General features: G+C 36.9%; 1 protein-coding gene across 1 annotated transcript in view; it reads right to left on the bottom strand.

Moving 5' to 3' along the window:
• COL7A1 (collagen type VII alpha 1 chain) overlaps positions 1 to 24,903 on the bottom strand; it is a 398,512-nt gene that overhangs the window by 110,937 nt on the left and 262,672 nt on the right. The window contains exons 56-69 of the mRNA XM_053689357.1: positions 21,324 to 21,368; positions 16,980 to 17,015; positions 16,825 to 16,866; positions 16,574 to 16,654; positions 15,084 to 15,119; positions 12,552 to 12,587; positions 11,279 to 11,359; positions 10,225 to 10,260; positions 10,038 to 10,109; positions 9,510 to 9,554; positions 9,297 to 9,332; positions 6,132 to 6,167; positions 5,603 to 5,707; positions 4,423 to 4,458 (exon numbers count right to left, since the gene is read on the bottom strand). Of these exons, the coding sequence (XP_053545332.1) occupies positions 4,423 to 4,458; positions 5,603 to 5,707; positions 6,132 to 6,167; positions 9,297 to 9,332; positions 9,510 to 9,554; positions 10,038 to 10,109; positions 10,225 to 10,260; positions 11,279 to 11,359; positions 12,552 to 12,587; positions 15,084 to 15,119; positions 16,574 to 16,654; positions 16,825 to 16,866; positions 16,980 to 17,015; positions 21,324 to 21,368 (723 nt within the window). The remainder of the gene's footprint in view (positions 1 to 4,422; positions 4,459 to 5,602; positions 5,708 to 6,131; positions 6,168 to 9,296; positions 9,333 to 9,509; positions 9,555 to 10,037; positions 10,110 to 10,224; positions 10,261 to 11,278; positions 11,360 to 12,551; positions 12,588 to 15,083; positions 15,120 to 16,573; positions 16,655 to 16,824; positions 16,867 to 16,979; positions 17,016 to 21,323; positions 21,369 to 24,903) is intronic.

Below are 24,903 nucleotides of genomic sequence, written 5' to 3'. Positions count from 1 at the left end.
CATACATACACACACATAGAGGCTTGCACACATATACAGACACACATACATACACACACATAGAGGCTTGCTCACATATACAGACACACATGCATACATACACATAGAGGCTTGCTCACATATACAGACACACATGCATACACACACAAAGAGGCTTGCACACATATACAGACACACATGCATACACACACATAGAAGCTTGCACACATATACAGACACACATGCATACACACACATAGAAGCTTGCACCCATATATACAGACACACATACATACACACACATAGAAGCTTGCACACATATACAGACACACATGCATACACACACATAGAAGCTTGCACCCATATATAGAGACACACATACATACATACACATAGAAGCTTGCACACATATACAGACACACACATAGAGGCTTGCACCCATATATACAGACACATAGAGGCTTGCTCACATATACAGATACACATGCATATACACACATAGAGGCTTGCTCACACATATGCAGACACACATGCATACACACACATAGAAGCTTGCACCCATATATACAGACACACATACATACACACACATAGAGGCTTGCTCACATATTTATTTATTTATAAAATATATTACTAGGAAGGATACATTGAGATTTCTCTCGTTTTCAAGTATGTCCTGGGTCCACAAAACATTGCATTGATACAATAGGGTACAATAAAATTCAAAAACAATAATAATACACAATAGATGCAAAAATGTTACATAGGACAGGTAAGAAATATATAATCAACCATGACAGGTACATTCTGTTTTGAGATATGTAGAGAGGGATCTCTTAAAGGATATTAGGCTTGGGGAAAGTATACAGATACACATGCATACACACACACATAGAGGCTTGCACACATATACAAACACACATGCATACACACACATAGAGGCTTGCACACATATACAAACACACATGCATACACACAAAGGGTCTTGCTCACACCTATATTTACATACACACACATAGAAGCTTGCACACATATACAGACACATATGCATACACACACATAGAAGTTTGCACCCATATATACAGACACACATACATACACACACATAGAGGCTTGCTCACATTTACAGACACACATACATACACACACATAGAGGCTTGCACACATATACAGACACACATGTATACACACACATAGAGGCTTGCACCCATATATACAGACACACATACATACACACACATAGAGGCTTGCACACATATACAGACACACATAGAGGCTTGCACCCATATATACAGACACACATACATACACACACATAGAGGCTTGCTCACATTTACAGACACACATACATACACACACATAGAGGCTTGCTCACATTTACAGACACACATACATACACACACATAGAGGCTTGCTCACATATACAGACACACATGCATACACACACATAGAGGCTTGCTCACATATACAGACACACATACATACACACACATAGAGGCTTGCTCACATATACAGACACACATGCATACACACACATAGAGGCTTGCTCACATATACAGAAAACATGCATACACACACAAAGAGGCTTGCACACATATACAGACACACATGCATACACACACATAGAAGCTTGCACACATATACAGACACACATGCATACACACACATAGAAGCTTGCACCCATATATACAGACACACATACATACACACACATTGAAGCTTGCACACATATACAGACACACATGCATACACACACATAGAAGCTTGCACCCATATATACAGACACACATACATACATACACATAGAAGCTTGCACACATATACAGACACACATGCATACACACACATAGAGGCTTGCTCACATATACAGATACACATGCATATACACACATAGAGGCTTGCTCACATATGCAGACACACATGCATACACACACATAGAAGCTTGCACCCATATATACAGACACACATACATACACACACATAGAGGCTTGCTCACATATACAGACACACATACATACACACACATAGAGGCTTGCACACATATACAGACACACATGCATACACAGACATAGAGGCTTGCACACAAATACAGACACACATGCATACACACACATAGAGGCTTGCACACATATACAGACACATTTACACACACACACATATAGGCTTGCACACATATACAGACACACATGCATACACACACATAGAGGCTTGCACACAAATACAGACACACATGCATACACACACATAGAGGCTTGCACACATATACAGACACACATGCATACACACACATAGAAGCTTGCACCCATATATACAGACACACATACATACACACACATAGAGGCTTGCACACATATACAGACACATGTATACACACACATAGAGGCTTGCACACATATACAGACACACGTGTATACACACACATAGAGGCTTGCTCACATATACAGACACACATGCATACACACACATAGAAGCTTGCACCCATATATACAGACACATGCATACACACACATACAGACACACATGCATACACACACATAGAGACTTGCTCACATATACAGATACACATGCATACACACACATAGAGGCTTGCACCCATATATACAGACACACATACATACACACACATAGGGGCTTGCTCACATATACAGACACACATACATACACACACATAGAGGCTTGCACCCATATATACAGACACACATACATACACACACATAGAGGATTGCTCACATATACAGACACACATGCATACACACATATAGAGGCTTGCTCACATATACAGACAGACATGCATACACACACATAGAGGCTTGCTCACATATACAGACACACATGCATACACACACATAGAGGCTTGCACACAAATACAGACACACATGCATACACACACATAGAGGCTTGCTCACATATACAGACACACATGCATACACATACATAGAGGCTTGCACACATATACAGACACACATGCATACACAAACATAGAGGCTTGCACACATATACAGACACACATGCATACACACACATAGAGGCTTGCACACATATACAGACACACATAGAGGCTTGCTCACATATACAGATACACATGCATACACACACATAGAGGCTTGCTCACATATACAGACACACATGCATACACACACAAATACAGACACGCATGCATACACACACATAGAGGATTGCTCACATATACAGACACACATGCATACACACACATAGAGGCTTGCACACATATACAGACACACATAGAGGCTTGCTCACATATACAGACACACATGCATACACACACATAGAGGCTTGCTCACATATACAGACACACATGCATACACACACATAGAGACTTGCTCACATATACAGACACACATGCATACACACACATAGAGACTTGCTCACATATACAGACACACACATAGAGGCTTGCTCACATATACAGACACACATGCATACACACACATAGAGGCTTGCACACATATACAGACACACATAGAGGCTTGCTCACATATACAGATACACATGCATACACACACATAGAGGCTTGCTCTCATATACAGACACACATGCATACACACACATAGAGGCTTGCACACATATACAGACACACATAGAGGCTTGCTCACATATACAGATACACATGCATACACACACATAGAGGCTTGCTCACATATACAGACACACATGCATACACACACATAGAGGCTTGCTCACATATACAGACACACATGCATACACACACATAGAGGCTTGCACACATATACAGACACACATAGAGGCTTGCTCACATATACAGATACACATGCATACACACACATAGAGGCTTGCTCACATATACAGACACACATGCATACACACACAAATACAGACATGCATGCATACACACACATAGAGGATTGCTCACATATACAGACACACATGCATACACACACATAGAGGCTTGCTCACATATACAGACACACATGCATGCACACACATAGAGGCTTGCACACATATACAGACACACATGCATACACACACATAGAGGCTTGCACACATATACAGACACACATAGAGGCTTGCTCACATATACAGACACACATGCATACACACACAGAGGCTTGCTCACATATACAGACACACATGCATACACACACATAGAGACTTGCTCACATATACAGACACACATGCATACACACACATAGAGACTTGCTCACATATACAGACACACATGCATACACACACATAGAGGCTTGCTCACATATACAGACACACATGCATACACACACATAGAGGCTTGCTCACATATACAGACACACATGCATACACACACATAGAGACTTGCTCACATATACAGACACACATGCATACACACACATAGAGGCTTGCACACATATACAGACACACATGCATACACACAAAGGGGCTTGCTCACACCTATATGTTAATTGCCTGTAAATTTCACGCGGCTCCTACCTTTAATCCCAACGGGCCTGGGGGTCCTGGTAATCCCTATACAAAGAATAAACATTTGTATTATATTGTTCTTATAGCTCACAGATTAAATATGTTGTTAGCACATTTGTCTTTTCTACACAAACTCAATCTGAAACTAACACTGCCTGCTGGTTTTGTTACAGATTTACATAAATGCAAACATTTAGAGCATCGGCGTGTGACTATAACATTATTCTAATGTACAATATTCATTTGTGAAATCTGATTTGAGCCGGTTTGGTTGTGAGACCAGTTGAGGTTTACTAACAAGGGGGTATCAGGCATGAAGTGGTAGGTAGTTTGCAATCAGTGAGTTTTTTCTTTGGTACATTTCATTATTGTTGCAAAACTCTGATATCAAATGCTGCTAAAATGAATCAAGCAACATCAGATGCACTAATATTTCAGATCTCCAAAGCAGCTGTATCTCTGACCTTAAACATTATATTGAGACTCGTTCATATAACTGTTACTAAAAAAAAACGCTGTACTGCAGAATTGTTTTTTCCTGTACTATGTTCCCAATTATCCATTTTAACTGCTGTGAAGTGAGTGTATTAAATCGTTTATATCAATATCCTTTACTTTTATCTTGGTATTTGAAATAGTTGATTTTGCCCGCTGTATCCCCACCTATACTGAACATTTCAGTACTTAAGTATTTTTTATAGAAAAGCTATATAAACTTAGCCGGCAGAAGAAATAAAACTGTGGGGGTATAAGAGATAAGTAATAAAATGTTCATTTTCAATTGTTCTCTCTAATTATTGGGCTTTGGTGTACAGACAGAGATAATATAAGGGAGAGTGCCTGTGTATAGAAAGTGATAAGATGAGGATGTTTGATCTCTCTGCAGGGTCAGCCTATTGTAATAGGTTGTGTTTTCAAAGAGCAAAAACAGCTATTTTACGTACACAAAAAATCTAAAGAAGCAATTCCTCATACATGTTTTACTACTACTGGTATAACAAGTCCCTGGAAACACATTAATGTTAAACCAGTTTTACTTTACACTGTCCCTTTAAGGGAGATAAAAGATCTTTATATATGCATCATTTCATGGAAACAAAACATATAAGTACTAGCAATGACTGACACAGTGCTATAGCTAACAGACAGCCCTTACTTTGGTAACCAAATGGTTAAGTCCTCTACTAACCTGTCCTGGGACGCCAATTTGTCCTGGAAGTCCTGGGACACCTGGCGGACCCTGTAGACCTTGAATACCTGAATCCCCTTGTGCTCCTTTAGACCCATCACGACCCTGCGAGAAAACATAATGTTTGGATCTGCTAGTGATTACCCAGCGATCTGATGGGTACTGGGCGTGCGGTGTGATCATTAAATGCACTTTATGATTTCATGAAAGTGACACCATAATTAGTCTTATTATTTGGCTTGTAAATGTATATTATTTAGTGGATTCAAAATGTAATTTTTTAGCTTTTATTTGCAACCAAAACTAGAGCTTAGTAAACCCCCAGCACTGTAAGATGATATTTAACCTCATTATACAAATGTATTTAATGCATCACAACTAGTGAGGGCCGAGACCTTTTCACAAGGACACACTAAATATAATTTATTGCGCTACAATGTCCCTTTAAGTTTATTTTTTATATTTTTATTGTCATGATTTGTTGAAACCTAGAAGTGGTCGTTGGTTAGTGTGTTCTAAGGGTACTCACATCTTTGCCAACAGCACCTGTGTCACCTTTGTCTCCCTAGAGCAAAACAGGACAAAAAAAATCAAGAGAAAGGACATTCAGTAATGTGACAATATTTCCTCAGCTGAGCTGATCAACATTTATAGAGCAAACTAGGCTGTGCCTATTCAGGGTAAGGTTACGGTCTGTGGATAGAGCTAAAGCTTATTTTCTGGGTCAGGGTTTGGGGTTAGGGCTATGGTTAGGGTCAGCTTTTAGGTCAAGGGTTTATGGTCTGCCATTAGGGCGGGTTTAGGGTCTGGGGTAAGGGTCAGGGTTTAGAATTAGGGCTAGGGTTTATGGTTAGGGCTAGGGTTTATGGTTAGTGCTAGGGTCACAGTTTAGAGCTAGGGTTAGGGTTTAGAGTTAGTGCTAGGGTCAGGGTTTAGAGTTTAGAGTTAGGGCTAGGGTTTATGGTCATGGGTAAGGGTAAGGGGTTAGGGCTAGCGTCAGGGTTAGGGATAGGGACAGGGTTTAGTGTCTGGGTCAGATTTAGGGATTTGAGTTATGGTCAGCATTAGGGTTTGTAGCCAGGGCTAGTGTTAGGGTCAAGTACAGTATCCCATCTCACATTTTTGTAAATATTTTATTATATCTTTTCATGTGACAACACTGATCAATTGACACTTTGCTACAATGTAAAGTAGTGAGTGTACAGCCTGTATAACAGTGTAAATTTGCTGTCCCCTCAAAATAACTCAACACACAGCCATTAATGTCTAAACCGTTGGCAATAAAATTGAGTACACCCCTAAGTAGAAATGTCCAAATTGGGCCCAATTAGCCATTTTCCCTCCCCGGTGTCATATTACTCATTAGTGTTACAAGGTCTCAGGTGTAAATGGGGAGCAGGTGTGTCAAATTTGGTGTTATTGCTCTCACACTTTCTCATACTGGTCACTGGAAGTTCAACCTGGAACCTCATGGCAAAGAACTCTCTGAGGATCTGAAAAAAAGAATTGTTGCTTTACAGAAAGATGGCATAGGCTATAAGAAGATTGCCAAGACCCTGAAACTGAGCTGCAGCACGGTGGGCAAGACCATACAGCGGTTTCACAGGACAGGTTCCACTCAGAACAGGCCTTGCCATGGTCGACCAAAGAGTTGAGTGCACATGCTCAGCGTCATATCCAGAGGTTGTCTTTGGGAAATAGACGTATGAGTGCTGCCAGCATTGCTGCAGAGGTTGAAGGGGTGGGGGTGAGCCTGTCAGTGCTCAGACCATACGCTGCACACTGCATCAAATTGGTCTGCATGGCTGTTGTCCCAGAAGGAAGCCTCTTCTAAAGATGATGCACAAGAAAGCCCGCAAACAGTTTGCTGAAGACATGCAGACTAAGGACATGGTTTACTGGAACCATGCCCTGTAGTCTGATGAGACCAAGATAAACTTATTTGGTTCAGATGGTGTCAAGCGTGTGTGGCGACAACCAGGTGAGGAGTACAAAGACAAGTGTGTCTTGCCTACAGTCAAGCATGGTGGTGGGAGTGTCATGGTCTGGGCCAGCATGAGTGCTGCCGGCACTGGGGAGCTACAGTTCATTGAGGGAACAATGAATGCCAACATGTACCGTGACATACTGAAGCAGAGCATGATCCATTCCCTTTGGAGACTGGGCTGCAGGGCAGTATTGCAACATGATAACAACCCCAAACACAGCTCCAAGATGACCACTGCCTTGCTAAAGAAGCTGAGGGTAAAGGTGATGGACTGGCCAAGTAATGTCTCCAGACCTAAACCCTATTAAGGATCTATGGGGCATACTCAAACGGAAGGTGGGGGATGCAAGGTCTCTAACATCCACCAGCTCTGTGATGTTGTCATGGAGGAGTGGAAGAGGACTCCAGTGGCAACCTGTGAAGCTCTGGTGAACTCAAGAGCTGGAAAATAATGGTGACCACACAAAATATTGACACTTTGGGCCAATTTGGACATTTCCACTTAGGGGTGTAAATTTACACTGTTATACAGGTTGTACACTCACTACTTTACATTGTAGCAAAGTGTAATTTTTTCAGTGTTGTCAGATGAAAAGATCTAATTAAATATTTACAAAAATGTGAGGGGTGTACTCACTTTTGTGGGATCCTGTATATGTGATTAGGGTTAAAGGCAGGACTAGGGGCTTCTAATAGAGTCAGGCTTATGGTATGTGGGTGGGGTCAGGGTTAGTATTTGGGTTTAGGGCTAGAGTCAACATTAGTGTTTGTAGGTAGAGTTAGGGTTTGAAGCTAGGGTCAAGTTTAAGGTTAGGATTAGGGTTTGGCGTTAAGGCTAGGTTTAGGGGTTAAGGCTAGGATTAGGGTTAGGGGTTAAAGCTAGGATTAGATTTAGGGGTTAAGGCTAGGATTAGGGTTAGGGGTTAAGGTTAGGATTAAGGTTGGGGTTAAGGCTAGGATTAGGGAAAGGGATAAAGGCTAGGATTAGTTTTAGGGGTTAAGGCTATGATTAGTGTAAGGGTTTGGGGTTAAGGTTAGGATTAGAGGTTAAGGCTAGGATTGGGGTTAGGGTTGAGAATTAAGGCTTGGATTAGGGTCATGGTTTGGGGTTAAGGCTAGGATTAGAGTTAGGGGTTAAGGCTAGGATTAGGGACAGGGTTTGGGTTTAAAGCTAGGATTAGAATCGGGGTTCGGGGTTAAGGCTATGATTAGGGTTAGGGGTTAAGGCTAGGATAAGGGTCAGGGTTTGGGGTTAAGGCTAGGATTAGAGTTAGGGGTTAAAGCTAGGATTAGGTTAAGGGTTTGGGGTTAAGGCTAGGATTAGGGTTTGGGGTAAAGGCTAGGATTAGGGTCATGGTTTGGGGTTAAGGCTAGGATTATGGTTTGGGGTTAAGACTAGGATTAGTTTTAGGATTTGGGATTAAGGCTAGGATTACGGTCAGAGTTCTTGGTTAGGTTACCGTTGGAATGCATGTTGTTGCACAATTGATACTGAAATATCAACTGCTCACTGGCTGATAACGACAACTACCACAAATCTATTGGTGGGCAGGGACACACCTCCCGAAGCACAAACATAACAGTTTCAGAAAGAACAAGATCATCCATTCATAAAAAATAAACATTAATACATAGTAAAATTCTCTGTTAGATGCAGTCAAGACTTAAATGTACAATTAATATGAAACATAAAAGAACATAACTGACCTTTCTCCCATCTTCCCCCGGCGTTCCATCTTCACCCTTTAAGATTACACAGGCACAGTATGAGTTACTGCAGATCACATTCCATTTGTAAATGTAACAATTTGTAGACTTCAAATCTTTGAAAATTGATATTTTACTGCCAGTTGTTAGGTTTACAAGTGGAATATAATCTACTCATATTGAATACTGATACAATAAATACAGGGGACTCACATTTTTGCCATTCTGTCCAGGTTTCCCATCAGCTCCTGGTTTACCCTATAACAAATTAAACAAGTGTGAGTAGTCGCTATGATTTACTGTGCTATCTTCCTTAACCCTATCTAGACTATTAGTGTCCTAAGAAGAATTTAAAAAAATAAAATAATTATGTGCAGTCTATGTTCCCAGGGTGTGTAATTATGTATACAAGATATAGGCCTAGATATCAAGTGGAGCATTATTGATAGCACTATCTTATGTTGCATTATACATGTAGCTTATAGTGACGTATTAAAACCCTCCCATCCAATCAATAACAATAATTATTTGCTTGTTTATACAATTCTAGGATTTCTTTTAATGTCATATTCGAAATGCAGATGGCTTTACTAGCTCAGAGGGGTTCTAATAGATTAGAATGCTTTAGAAATAGAATTCCAAAAACAAGTCTAATAGTTGATACACTAGTGATCATTTGTGTATATGAAATCACAATTGCCCTGTGCAGTTAGCAATGAGGCTACAGAACTGGTTACTTACAGATGGTCCTAGTGGCCCTGCAGGGCCTGTGGGACCAGGGGGGCCCTGCTCGCCTCTCACACCCGGAAGGCCCTGTAATAGACATGAGATAGATACATAAATCATTATCAATATTCACAACTAAACAGGGAAATATAAACACAGACAATGTGTGTGGAGCAATGCTGAGCTATATGTTCATACTCACATCCCTTCCTGGTTCACCTTGTTTTCCTGGATCTCCCTAGAGAAGATACAAAGATGGGAATTACCAATGCTGGCGCTATCTATAGATATGCAGTAATATCACATTTTTTCAAGGGATTAAAAGAACAATATCTCCCTAAGAATAAATGTAATTTTTCCCTACAGTTTGGAGCAGAATTAGATGTTAAAATTGCATTGAACATTTGATTTTTCACTTGCCCTAAGCAATAGTCCCCAACGTCTATGGACCCCTACAATCTAAAGGCCCCCTTATATCTATAGGACCTTCCTAGATAATTTAGTTACCATAATACTCCCAGAACGCCAGCACACAACTCTACCACAATATTCCCTAACACCTAAATAACCCCTTACACAAACCCTCAACTCAACAGCCCCAAAATGTACAGATCCCCAAATGCCCTGCAATCTCAGTTACAGGGTGATCTATCTTTAGTTTCTTGAAACCAGCAACTATAGCAACTATAGGGCCCATTGCACGTTCATTTCATGCTGTACACACTGACCTTGTTGAGCATTCTTTCCAATTTAGCTCATTTTTAAGTAATCCTGATTGGTTATTAAATTAACCAATCACGACTGAGGTGGAAGGGCTTACAGTAAACAAATGAAACTTCCAATGCAAGTATTTCCTTTTTTTCTTTAGACCATGAATCATTTTAGCTGCCTCTTTTGAACAGTCTCTAGTTTATTTACATCCTTGCGGATATATGTTCTCTAAAATTGTATACAATTCCTGAATTGTATTCATGTGATCTATAAAGTGACATAATAACCATGCTATTTTATACTGCTTCCAACTCCTCATATGCAACAAAGAATCCTACTAGCCTTGCCTGCTGTGCTGCTGCATTGTTTGCCAACCTTTAAATCAAATGAAAATGATAATCCCCACATCTTGATCCTATTTTGTTACTGCCAGTAAAGTGCTGCCAAATCTTTTATTTTATTTATAGGTAATAAATTCCCCATTATACTTCACTCACTTGTTCAGTCTTTCGGTTGTTGAATATCACTAAAAACACCAAACTTACACTCTGCCCAGGGGTTCCTGCTTGACCAGGTTTTCCATCTAAGCCATTTCTTCCATCCAGGCCGGGCGGACCACGATCTCCCTAAAGCATTAAGAGTCAGGGTGTAATTGCATGAGTATAAATAGGGTCAGATGATAAACCAATATGGCTTCCATTTGCAGATGCTTGCAGGCCCCGCTAATGCACTTCATGCCACTGGGAATCTGGATTACAATTGCACAGGATCCTGTGGAATGAAGGACAGCAGCAGGGGCCTTGTCCCAGGAATATTACGCCATAAGCCATGTGGCTGAGACACAGGTACAGAAATACTTTCTATCCATCACTGCAGCTGTATTAAAACTGTACAAACCCCAACTAATCTTACCGTCTACTGGATGTCATAATAAAGTGATGATCAATGTAATAGCCTATTAGTAAAAGACTTGTAATATTTATTCTAAATTATTACTCTTTTAATAAAATATTCAAGGAGTATTTTGTACTGTGTCTGAATATTGTTTTATTTTTAAGTAAAAGTTTTGGTTAAGATAGATAGATGGGCTGATAGACAGGCACAAAAAAGACAGACAGAGATAGACAGAAATACAGAGAGATAGATGATAGATAGATAGATATAGATACAGTAGATAGACATATTGATAGATAGATAGATAGATAGATAGATAGATAGATAGATAGACATATTGAGAGATGATTGATAGATAGACATATTGATAGATGATAGATATATGATAGATAGAAAGATAGATAGATAAAATAGTTTTCGGTGCTTCTATACTGCCAATAGTATTGTTTTAAGGTGTCATTAATTTATTAAACAAAGATCATATATAAAACATTTTGCTTTTACACATACTAATATAATGTTTACAACAAGCGCATTAAGAATAATTACATTAAGATGCTAAAAACGTATTCACAAATATTATGACTAATAGAAAGAGCATTAATTTATTACAGGGATAGTATCTGTCGCTTTGCACAATGACTTTTTCTAATAAGTTATCTTAAATGATATTGTACTAAAACATTTTCTATCATGAATGAAAAAAAGCAGCATTTAAACTTTCTGTTAATGTTCATTGGTTGATAAAAAAAACTGTTACAATTTCATTGGTGGAGAAGGATGCACCTTTGCAAGTCGCTGATTTATTTGGAAGAAGAGCATGCATATGACCACAATGCACCATTAATTATCTATGAATTTCCTTGACATTTTCAGGTTCATACAAATAGGACGGTGAACGATGGGTTTGCATTTTGTGTTTACCTTTTCACCTGGAGCTCCTCTATCGCCAGCGTCCCCCTGTGGAATAAAGATAAGGGGAATTATTTAAATAAAAAATAAAATAGATAATATAACAGAGAAATTAAGTTAAACACATGAAAACGAATTAAAACAATGCTGTTAACATGTTTATACACGAAAGAACCTCACAGTTATATACAAGCAACAGGACTAGGGATGGGCGAATGTGTAAATTTTCGAATTTCGAATGTAGAACGAATGTTATTATCGAAATTCGAATTCTAAATCCGAATGTCGATAAGAACGAATATTCTTAAAAATTCGAAAATTGAATGTTATTTACAGTTTTCGAATGTCACTTTCGAATTCGAATGTTTATAATTATATCGAATGTCCACATTCGAAATTTCGAATTTAACATTCTATTTAACAAATACTATTCAGAAGTTCAATAGTTCATGTGGTAGGGCAGGAATCTAGTAAATTGATACATAATAGATACAAATATATCATTTAGAATGTTTCCATATAGAATATTGCATAATTCGAATATTACATTTGAAGAAAGCATTAGAAATACTATTACAAACATATAAATTCGAATTTTTCGAATTCGAATATAAATTCGAATTTTTCGAATTCGAATATTGCATAATTCGAATATTACATTTAAAGAAAAAGCATTAGAAATACTATTACAATCTAAATTCGAATTTTTCGAATTCGAATACACGTATTGCATAATTCGAATATTACATTTAAAGAAAAAGCATTAGAAATACTATTACAATCTAAATTTGAATTTTTCGAATTCGAATATTGCATAATTCGAATATTACATTTAAAGAAAAAGCATTAGAAATACTATTACAATCTAAATTCGAATTTTTCTAATTCGAATACACGTATTGCATAATTCGAATATTACATTTAAAGAAAAAGCATTAGAAATACTATTACAATCTAAATTCGAATTTATCGAAAAGAATATTTTCGAATGTAATCGTAAAATTCGAAACCGAACATTCGAAAATCGAATGTTAGAATGTTATGTAAACATTCGAAATTCGATTCGAACGAACGAATGTGTTAAAATTCGTGCCGTTTTTCGAATGTTGCGAAACATTCGCCCATCCCTAAACAGGACAATAATAATGATCTAGCACATTACAGCATTCACTTTTGGCCCTTCTATGTCCCTATGTTTATTAGCAATTCATGACGCTTATCTATTCAAGGGTTGATTCCAATCTAGTTGATAGTGTTTTGTTAGCTGGTTTTGGCCCCTGATAAGTATTTTTAAACATCGGAACTATCAAAATATCAGATTGGTTATTTGCATATTCACTCATACTCTCCGTCGACTCTGGAGATCACAATCGACCCAACCATAAGTTATTGACTAAATATTCGCAACAAAATATATGCATCAAATTCAACCGTCAAAGGATATTGAATGCTCACCACCCACAGATTGACCAATACACAACGGATAAGCAATAACAATATTGGCCAACAATCTGCATATACTCAGACCTCCAAAACAAGATGGCACTGCCCATGGTAACAAGACCAATGGGTCTACAGATAGATATAGAGAGACAGACAGACAGACCAAGGTAGATAGATCTACAGACATAGATAGATATACACTGATAGATAAATAGATAGACTAACCCAGATAGATAGATCTTCAGACATAAATAGATAGATCTACAGACATTGATAGATAGATATACATAGATAGATAGATATACACAGATAGATTGCTATAGATAGATAGATAGATATCTACAGACATTGATTGATAGATATACATAGATAGATATACACAGATAGATAGATATATCTACAGACATTGATTGATAGATAGATACATAGATATACACAGACATAGATAGCTATACACTGATAGATAGATAGATAGAATAACCCAGATAGATAGATCTTCAGACATAAATAGATAGATCTACAGACATTGATATATAGATATACATAGATAGATATACACAGATAGATTGCTATAGATAGATAGCTATCTACAGACATTGATATATAGATATACATAAATAGATAGATATACACAGATAGATAGATAGATAGATAGATAGATAGCTATAGATAGATATATCTACAGACATTGATTAATAGATAGATACATAGATATACACAGACATAGATAGCTATACACAGACAGATTGATAGATAGATAGATCTACATACATTGATTGATAGACAGACAGACAGATAGATAGATAGATAGATAGATAGATTGATTCAGCTCTGCGGAATTTGTTGGCGCTCTACAAATACCTGATAATAATAATAAAAAATAATAATAGATAGATAGATAGATAGGCAGAGAGATAGATAGATAGATAGATTGACAGACAGATAGATAGACAGACAGACAGACAGATAGATAGATAGATAGATAGATAGATAGATAGATAGATAGACATAGATAAATGTATTTGGGCACGCACTAATGAAAAGGAAGATATAATATACATTTCTGTTCATACAGTTTATTTAGTGACTGTGGGAACTTACCCGAATTCCTGGGGGTCCTCTTGGTCCTTCTGCTCCCTGCATAAAAAATATGTCAACATCTTCAAGTGGAATATTAATATCACAATCAATTTATCAGTAGCTTTTCACAGCTGAACCATGATTGTTTATACAGTTGCTTTAGTACCTGCAGTGTTCTGCATCCTCCCCACTCAAGCCCCATCTTCTACAACCTATTCTTGTCTTTAAAGGGACATAATACTCATATGCTAAATCACTTGAAACTGATGCAGTATAACTGTAAAAAGCTGACATGAAAACATCACCTGACCATCTCTATGTAAAAAAGGAAGATATTTTACCTCACAATCTCCTCAGCTCACTAGAGTAAGTGCTCTGTGAGCAATTATACGTCATCTACTGTCCAGCAGCAAGTAAAAAAAAAACAATAGCCAATCAGCATCAGCAGTGCTGAGGATATTCATTACTTTGCTGTGAACTTGTGAGATTTCATAGTACACTTCCTTAAACTGAATAGGAAATGAACATGACTGTGCCTGCACATGCCAGATGCACAATCTCTTGCAAGTCCTGGGACTAGCATCCTGATAGGCTATTTAAAGTCTCTTTACAATGGGGTGTGAATACCTAGGAAATTTTGAGGTAAAATATCTTTTTTACATTGAGATGCACATATCTTTATTCAGACTTACAGCTAATAATCCATCAGACAATCAGATTGTGTCATATGTGTTGTGCATTAGCCTTAGAACATGTGTAGTATACATTAACCAATCAGAGGAACTCTAGACATGGCATCTCTGAAGATGTGCAACCACTTGCAATGCTGCTTACATGTACAACCGGCCAATCCTACAGGTGCAGAAAGTTTATGCAGTTGTATATAGAAAATAACCAGGCACCAAGTATTGAGAACCAGTCCCCTAAAATATAAAAATCCATAAGATCGCACATCAAGGGTGATTTAAGTCAGTGTCACATGTGAGTATGTGGCCAACTGTCCTCCACAAACGGACAGGAAAACCAACAGATAAACAGGGTAAATCAGGAGGTGGGTGTGTGATCAGTTCTAGAACAAATTCCTTGTAGTCACATGAGACCCAAATACTGTACCAGCAGCCCTGGTCAGCTATACGCCCATACTGCACATCAGATAAGACGCAATCAGTTTAGTGTCCAGTTTTTTACATAAAATCTACTGGTCATGTAGCTAAAATATTGGACTTTCTTGTTCAATACTAGACACCTGGCTACATGTGAGTATTAGAAAAAGCTTCTCTTTAATAATGATCAAAACCTCAAATCCTCATTTCGATCAACATCTCATGTGGCTGACATCTAGTGGCCCTTAGATTTCCACCTGATTCCAATCCTATTATGTTCCTGTGCTAGAGTTCTGCCAGCAGCACCATGTATACGATTCTAAATGTGTATGTCCTGCTCTTCAGCATATATCAGATCCCGAGTTACTGCAGCATACAGACAATATACTGACAATGCCGCTTACTTACCCTCTCTCCTGGAATTCCATTTGCACCAGCTTCACCCTTCGTTCCTTTGCCACCATTCTCACCTGGTACCCCAGGATCTCCCTAAATGCCAGAATATTGTGAGATATTTATTTTACATGAATATATATTAACTGCCTCAAATACCCAATTTAGTTAAAGAAATAAACTTCTTTAGATTATAAGCAATAAAAATCTAATATGCACATAACATTATGAAATATGATTGTATTTAGAAAATATGGGGTACTCACCTTGTCCCCTTTTGCTCCAGAAACAACAGATTCTACGCTGCCCTAAAGCAAATAAAGTAGAACAAGAATTTAATCGAAACATATACAAAAGGGGGATATAGTTACAGATTAGTTAAAGAGATAAAACTGTAATTAAATCAGATATACAAACATACTGGTCTCCCTGGTGGCCCTGGAGGACCCTGTGGACCCTAAAAAATAAATAAAAAATACATTTAGTGCTGTTGGCTACACAAATTATGTTTAAGCTCAGGTGAACCCCTTCAGCGCTGAACCATTTCACACCCCTGTGCTATAGCTGTTTAGTCATTACTTTTAGATATCAATTTCAGTTTTTTTTTTCTGTGTGGTAAGGTAACCCTGAATGTAATACCTCAATTTGCTTCAACAGACCTATTACAAATATCATTATATGTGACCTATTACAAATATCATTATATGTGACCTATCAGAAATATTATTATATGGGACCTATCAGAGATATCATTATATGGGACCTATCAGAAATATAATTATATGGGACCTATTATAAATATCATTATATGGGACCTATCAGAAATATCATTATATGGGACCTGTCAGAAATATCATTATATGGGACCTATCAGAAATATCATTATATGGGACCTATCAGAAATATTATTATATGGGACCTATCAGAAATATCATTATATGGGACCTATCTGAGATATCATTGTATGGGACCTATCAGAAATATTATATGGGACCTATCTGTAATATCATTATACAACAGACCTATTACAAATATCATTATATGTGACCTATTATATGGGACCTATCAGAAATATGGGACCTATCAGAAATATTATTATATGGGACCTATCAGAGATATCATTATATGGGACCTATCAGAAATATCATTATATGGGACCTATTATAAATATCATTATATGGGACCTATCAGAAATATCATTATATGGGACCTATCAGAAATATTATTATATGGGACCTATCAGAAATATCATTATATGGGACCTATCAGAAATATCATTATATGGGACCTATCTGAGATATCATTGTATGGGACCTATCAGAAATATTATATGGGACCTATCAGAGATATCATTATATGGAACCTATCAGAGATATCGATATATGGGACCAATCAGAAATATAATTATATGGGACCTATCAGAGATATCATTATATGGGACCCATCAGAAATATCATTATATGGGACCTATCAGAGATATCATTATATGGGATCTATCAGAGATATCATTATATGGGACCTATCAGAAATATTATTATATGGGACCTATCAGATATATCATTATATGGGACCTATCAGAAATATCATTATATGGGACCTATCAGATATATCATTACATGGGACCTATCAGAGATATCATTATATAGGACCTATCAGAAATATCATTATATGGGACCTATCAGAGATATCATTATATGGGACCTATCAGAAATATTAATATATAACCTGTCCGCCTGCTCTGAGGCCGTGGACAGAATTCGACATAAATCAACCCGATCGAATACGATTAGGTTGATTGACACCCCCTGCTAGCGGCCAATCTGCAGGGGGCGTCATTGCACCAGCAGATCACCAGAACTGCTGGTGCAATGATAAAAGCAGAGAGCGTATGCTGTCGGCATTTATCGATGTGCAACGGACATGATCCGCTATATCGGATCATGCCCGCCGCTCGCACAATCATAAATATGCCCCATAGGATCTATCAGAGATATCATTATATGGGAAAACCACTGTATGAAATGCAAACACATTTACATTTTTGTATAATTTATATGGTGTACATTGTAAATAGCACAGAAGTAATTATTTCCTTAATATTTTAATATTCATTTACGTTATGGTAGAGAACCATCTTCTGCTGATAAGGGCTAATAATCGCGAAACAGCTGTTCACAAGTGGTTTTGTCTTTGCTGCATTTCCCCTATAAGTGGATTCATTGTGGTTCAACACAGTACCAGAAGCAAAAAGCATGAGATATTGTATATCTAATTTGCATATTGTACCCAGAATCCTCTGCTGCATTGGTAACAATGTATACAGAGTAGTTCTAAGGAAACGTAAGAGGGGATACTTGCCTAGATGTACTAATTGCCTATATAATACACGTATTTAAAAATATTTTTTTTAAAAGATATGTAATCCCTTTATTACCCATTCCCCAGTTTTGCATAACCAGCACTGTTATAATAATATAAGTTTTACCTCTGTGATTATCGTGTCTAAGCCTCTGCAAACTGCCCCCTTATTTCAGTTCTTTTGACAGACTCACATTTTAGCCAATCAGTGCTGACTCAGGTAAATCCACAGGAGTGAGCAAAATGTTATTTATATGGCACACATGAACTAGCACTGTCTAACTGTGAAAAACTGTAAAAATGTACTGAGATAAGAGGCAGCCTTCAAATGCTTAGAAATTTGCATATGAGCTTACCTAGGTTTAGATTTCAACAAAGAATACCAAGAGAACAAAGCAATTTGATGATAAAAGTAAACTGGAAAGTTGTTTAAAATTGCTGCCCTATCTGAATCATGAGAGTTTAATTTTGATTAGACTGTCCCTTTAACATCAGTTCACTTTCCTAAAACACCAACTTTTCAGATTTTATACTAATATTGTCAATACCAATTAATAATTGAAAATCAAACGATAAAGGGCTAGATTACAAGTAGAGAACTAACCGCTGCATTATTTTTTCTGCTTTTACGAATTGAAAGTAAATGTGAACACGTGAGGGAAATCGTGATTTACTCTCGACGGGTTTAGCGTGACTTCAGTGTCCAGTTAACTGCTACTCTCGACTAAAAAGTTATAAGGGCTTAAAGGGACAGTCTAGTCAAATTTAAACTTTTATGATTTAGATAGGGCATGTCATTTTAAACAACTTTTCAATATACTTTTATCATCAAATTTACTTTGTTCCCTTGGTGGGATTTTTGAAAAGCTAAACCTAGGTAGGCTCAAACTGATTTCTAAACTGTTGAAAAACGCCTCTTAGCTCAGAGCATTTTGAAAGTTTTTCACACTTAGACAGTACTAGTTCATGTGTGTCATATAGATAACATTGTGCTCACTCCGGTGGAGTTATTTAGGAGTCTGCACTGGTTGGCTAAACTGCATGTCTGTCAAAAGCACTGAGATAAGGGGGCAGTCTGCAGAGGCTTAGATACAAGGTAATCACAGAGGTAAAACATATTAATATAACAGCGTTGGTTATGCAAAACTGGGTAATGGGTAATAAAGGGATTATCTATCTTTTTAAACAATAAAAATTCTGGTGTAGACTGTCCCTTTAAAGATATGAGATCTCAAGTAAAAGAAAAAATAGGCTCCAAAGGGCTTTAACATAAATATACATACATATACATGTCTAAATATATAATATATATATAAATATATATATATATATATGTGTGTGTGTGTGTGTATATATGTTTTATGTATATATATATATATATATATATATATGTTTATATGTATGTACATATGTAACTATTTGTGTATAAATGTATTATTAACAGACATATATACACATAATATAAACACATATATTCATATTTAATAAAGTGTTATACTGTCTATTGACTGTAAATAATTCACATTCCAATGTTCTTCAAATAGCAGAATGTTTTAAGTATTTATATTTATATATATATATATATATATATATATATATATAAGGGACAGTCTAGTCGAAATTAAACTTTCAGAATTCAGAAAGGGGATGCAATATTAAACAACTTTTCAATTTACTTATATCATCACATTGTCTTAGTATTCTTCATTGAAAGCTAAACCTTGAAGGCTGCCTCTTATCTCAGTTTTTTACTATAAGACAGCGGTAGGTCATGTGTGTCATATAAATAACATTGTGCTCACTCCTGTGCAGTTATTTATGAGTCAGTGCTAATTGGCTTAAGCAAGTCTGTCAAAAGAACTTAAATAAGGGGGCAGTCTGCAGAGGCTTAGATACAAGGTAATCACAGAGGTAAAAAGTATATTAATATAACAGTGTTGATTGTGCAAAACTAGGGAATGGGTAATAAAGGGATTATCTATCTTTTTAAACAATAAAAAATCCAGAGTAGACTGTCCCTTTAAAACAAAAAGAACATACTCCGCTATGTAAAGAACATTGGAATATAAAATATTAATATTTCATGTTGGGTTAGAGCACTTGAGAAAACGCGATTGGGTGTGCGCGATTTGTTCAGGTTTTGTTTTTTTCCACACTCTAACGGCGCTGTTGCGATATTCTAAGTTAGGCTTTTTGTGCTCGAGTGAAAACTTTTTACTTTCAACTTGTAATATGTATGCAACCCGATGCACACAAAAAACAGAAGTCTAGCCGCGTTAACATGTGAGCGGGAGTGAAAACTACCGCTCCACTAGTAATCTGGCCCTTAGTAGGATCTGAATTTTGAAATAAAAAACAGCAACACCAAAAAACACCAAATGAAGGAAACACTGAGTACATAACTCACTTGGTCACCTCGATCACCCTTTGTACCTGGAGTTCCTGGGCTCCCCTAAAAATATAAAACAGACATTAAGTAAGGCATAATTGATGACAAGATATACCGCAAGGTCCATAATCAATAAATGTGTTCATGGTCAGTGGCGAGTATGCATCCATGGTCAGTGGTTAGTATGTATCTATGGTCAGATGCTTTTATGTAACATGGTTAGTATGTGTCTATGGTCAGTTGGTTTTATGTATCATGGTTAGTGGTTAGTATGTGTCCATGGTCAGTGACAAGATATACCGCAAGGTCCATGATCAATAAATGTGTTCATGGTCAGTGGCGATTATGGATCCATGGTCAGTGGTTAGTATGTGTCTATTGTCAGATGCTTTTATGTAACATGGTTAGTATGTGTCCATGGTCAGTTGGTGTTATGTATCCTGGTTAGTGGTTAGTATGTGTCCATGGTCAGTTGCTTTTATGTGACATGGTCAGTGGTTATTATGTGTCCATGGTCAGTTGCTTTTATGCATCATGGTTAGTATGTGTCCATGGTCGGTTGCATTAATGTAACATGGTTAGTCTGTGTCTATGGTCAGTTGGTGTTATGTATCATGGTCAGTGGTTAGTATGTGTCCATGGTTATTTGCTTTTATGTATCATGGTCTTTGGTTAATATATGTCCATGGTCAGTTGATTTTTATGGATGATATTAATCAAAGTGAAAATAAGATTGAATCCTGAGTCGTATTTGTTTTGATTGATCCGCCGTAGTTATCAAAGCGTCAAGATCGTCAAATGTTGAAAGTTGTGACGTAATATATGCTCCCGCGATCTCAATCCGACGCAGATCGATGCTTGCATCATTACAGATGTTTCGAATTCATATTCGACTCTATTTGACCCTTTTCCAAATGTATCAAACATTTAACAGGTACGCTTGCGTCTATTCCGACGCAGCATACATAGTTTTCAATCCACCACCCTTAAGGCCGCGGATTGCCATAGAAATCAATGGAAGTCTGAAAACACAGAAAGCTTATGTTCGATGCTGCAAGAGAATGAAGTATATTACATAATTAAAGTAAATTAGAAACTTTATTAAAATTGTATAGCCTTTCTAAATCAAACAATATTATTGCTCCACATTTGGTGCACTAGTAGCATATATATTACTACTTATGGATTATGTTACAACTTTGTCTCTCATTACAAAGCAAGGGGACAATATTATTTCTCCAAATTTGTTGCAAAGTTTTGCCCCAAACTTGTTGCACTAATAGATATAGAGATAAAAAATAAAATAAATGCACAACATAAAATAGCTAACTTCCTTTTTATTTTTTTGGAAAAATCAATGTGCACCATGTTTAAGCCATGTAATACAAGTCCCACTCTCAACTTTGCACCAAATTTGACGCAACACTTTTCGAACAAATTATGACGCAAACTCCTAAACAACCCAAACACTAGTGAATTTTTCAACCACTTTTGATTGGAATATGCATAATTACATGATTCATGACATCCACCAATCTGATTCAAATATACATTTTAAACTATCACTAACGAATCATATTGCTCGATACTTGTGTCATTGATCACTCATCAGAACTTGTAAGTGCCATTTGTTACATTGTGTATTATACTTTGAAAGTATGTATATGTGAAATTAGTATTAAAGATAAACATTGATGCTGACATTAGGACACACAGTGTAATATTTTAGACAATGATTTTAAAATTTGAATTGATGTTTGATTCACTATAATCTTAAACTGATAGCTCAAAGGGATAGCCCACCTAACATTAAACTGTCATGAATCAGATACAGCAGAAATTAAAATCACCTATTTACTGTCATGCTATTTTCAGTGTATTTCTTCATTCTCTTCAATTTCTTTTTCAGTAAGAAATGACATCTTATATGCCAGCCCATTTTATAACACCTGTGTAGGGGTGGTTTTTAAAACTAGATTGCAATCAGGAGGGGTTACACAGGTACAGAGAGAAAACTGGCCCAGCTCTTAAAATATCCATTGATTGCAAATAAATACATATGATACTCTGATTACATGTTATATTTGCAATTATTCCTGCTCATAATAATAATACATTTACACTATATACATATAGTGGTATAAATAAACAAAGAGATATAAAAGACAACATTGTTTAAAACAAAAAAAGGAATTTAGGGACATGTAAATATGTTTGCAAAATATTTCTGACATAACACACACACATATATATATATATATATATATATATATATATATATATATATATAAATATATATATATATATATATATACACACACACAAGTATGTGCAAAGATATATGTACAAATTCTAGCATTAATAATAATTTATTTAAAAAAAACATGAGATAAAAGCATATCATGACTTCTAGAAATACAAATACACATTAATTTATGTGAAAGTATCATATAACTAATAAATATAAAAATAACTTTCCATGAGATATTGTTTGTTGAGGTATAAAAGTAGCTATTTCTTGGACATTAACAGATGGAAAATAAAAGATTAGCTTCAGAGAAATGTGCTTGTTCATGGACAAAAATGAAATGGTATAAATAAAGTTGGGAAAAACCGGAATAACAGCGACATCGATGACTGTTAGTTAACAACAGTCCGATGCTCATCGCGCCGTACTTGACGGTTTTTTATAAATAAGGGTGTCGTATATGGATCCGCGGCAGCGATGTCTGGCGAGCGTATTGACGCCGGCGAATACGCTGTTGGGAAAAACCGGAATAACAGCGACATCGATGACTGTTAGTTAACAACAGTCCGATGCTCATCGCGCCGTACTTGACGTTTTTTTATAAATAAGGGTGTCGTATATGGATCCGCGGCAGCGATGTCTGGCGAGCGTATTGACGCCGGCGAATGCACCGAGGTTGACGCTTTGATAAATATCCCCCTATGTGACATGGTCAGTCGTTATTATGTGTCCATGGTCAGTTGCTTTTATATTAAATGGTCAGTGGTTAGTATGTGTCCATGGTCAGTTGCTTTTATGTATCATGGTCAGTGGTTAGTATGCGTCCATGGCCAGTTGCTTTTATGTAACATGGTTAGTATGTGTCCATGGTCAGCTGCTTTTATGTATCATGGTCAGTGGTTAGTATGTGTCCATGGTTAGTTGCTTTTATGTATTATGGTCTTTGGTTAGTATGTGTCCATGGTCAGTTGCTTTTATGTATCATGGTCAGTGGTTAGTATGTGTCCATAATCAGTTGCTTTTATGTATCATGGTCAGTTGTTAGTATGTGTCCATGGTCAGATGATTTTATGTATCATGGTCAGTGGTTAGTATGTGTCCATGGTCACTTGCTTTTGTGTAACATGGTCAGTGGTTAGTATGTGTCCATGGTCAGGTGCTTTTATGTATCATGGTTAGTGGTTAGTATGTATCCATGGTCAGGTGCTTTTATGTAACATGGTTAGTGGTTAGTATGTGTCCATGGTCAGTTGCTTTTATATATCATGGTTAGTGGTTAGTATGTGTCCATGGTCAGTTGCTTTTATGTACCATGGTTAGTGGTTAGTATGTGTCCATGGTCAGTTTCTT

The sequence above is a fragment of the Bombina bombina genome, chromosome 7 (assembly GCF_027579735.1).
Source record: "Bombina bombina isolate aBomBom1 chromosome 7, aBomBom1.pri, whole genome shotgun sequence".
In the NCBI taxonomy this organism is placed as follows: domain Eukaryota; kingdom Metazoa; phylum Chordata; class Amphibia; order Anura; family Bombinatoridae; genus Bombina; species Bombina bombina.
This window is presented reverse-complemented; position numbering and strand designations above follow the sequence as displayed.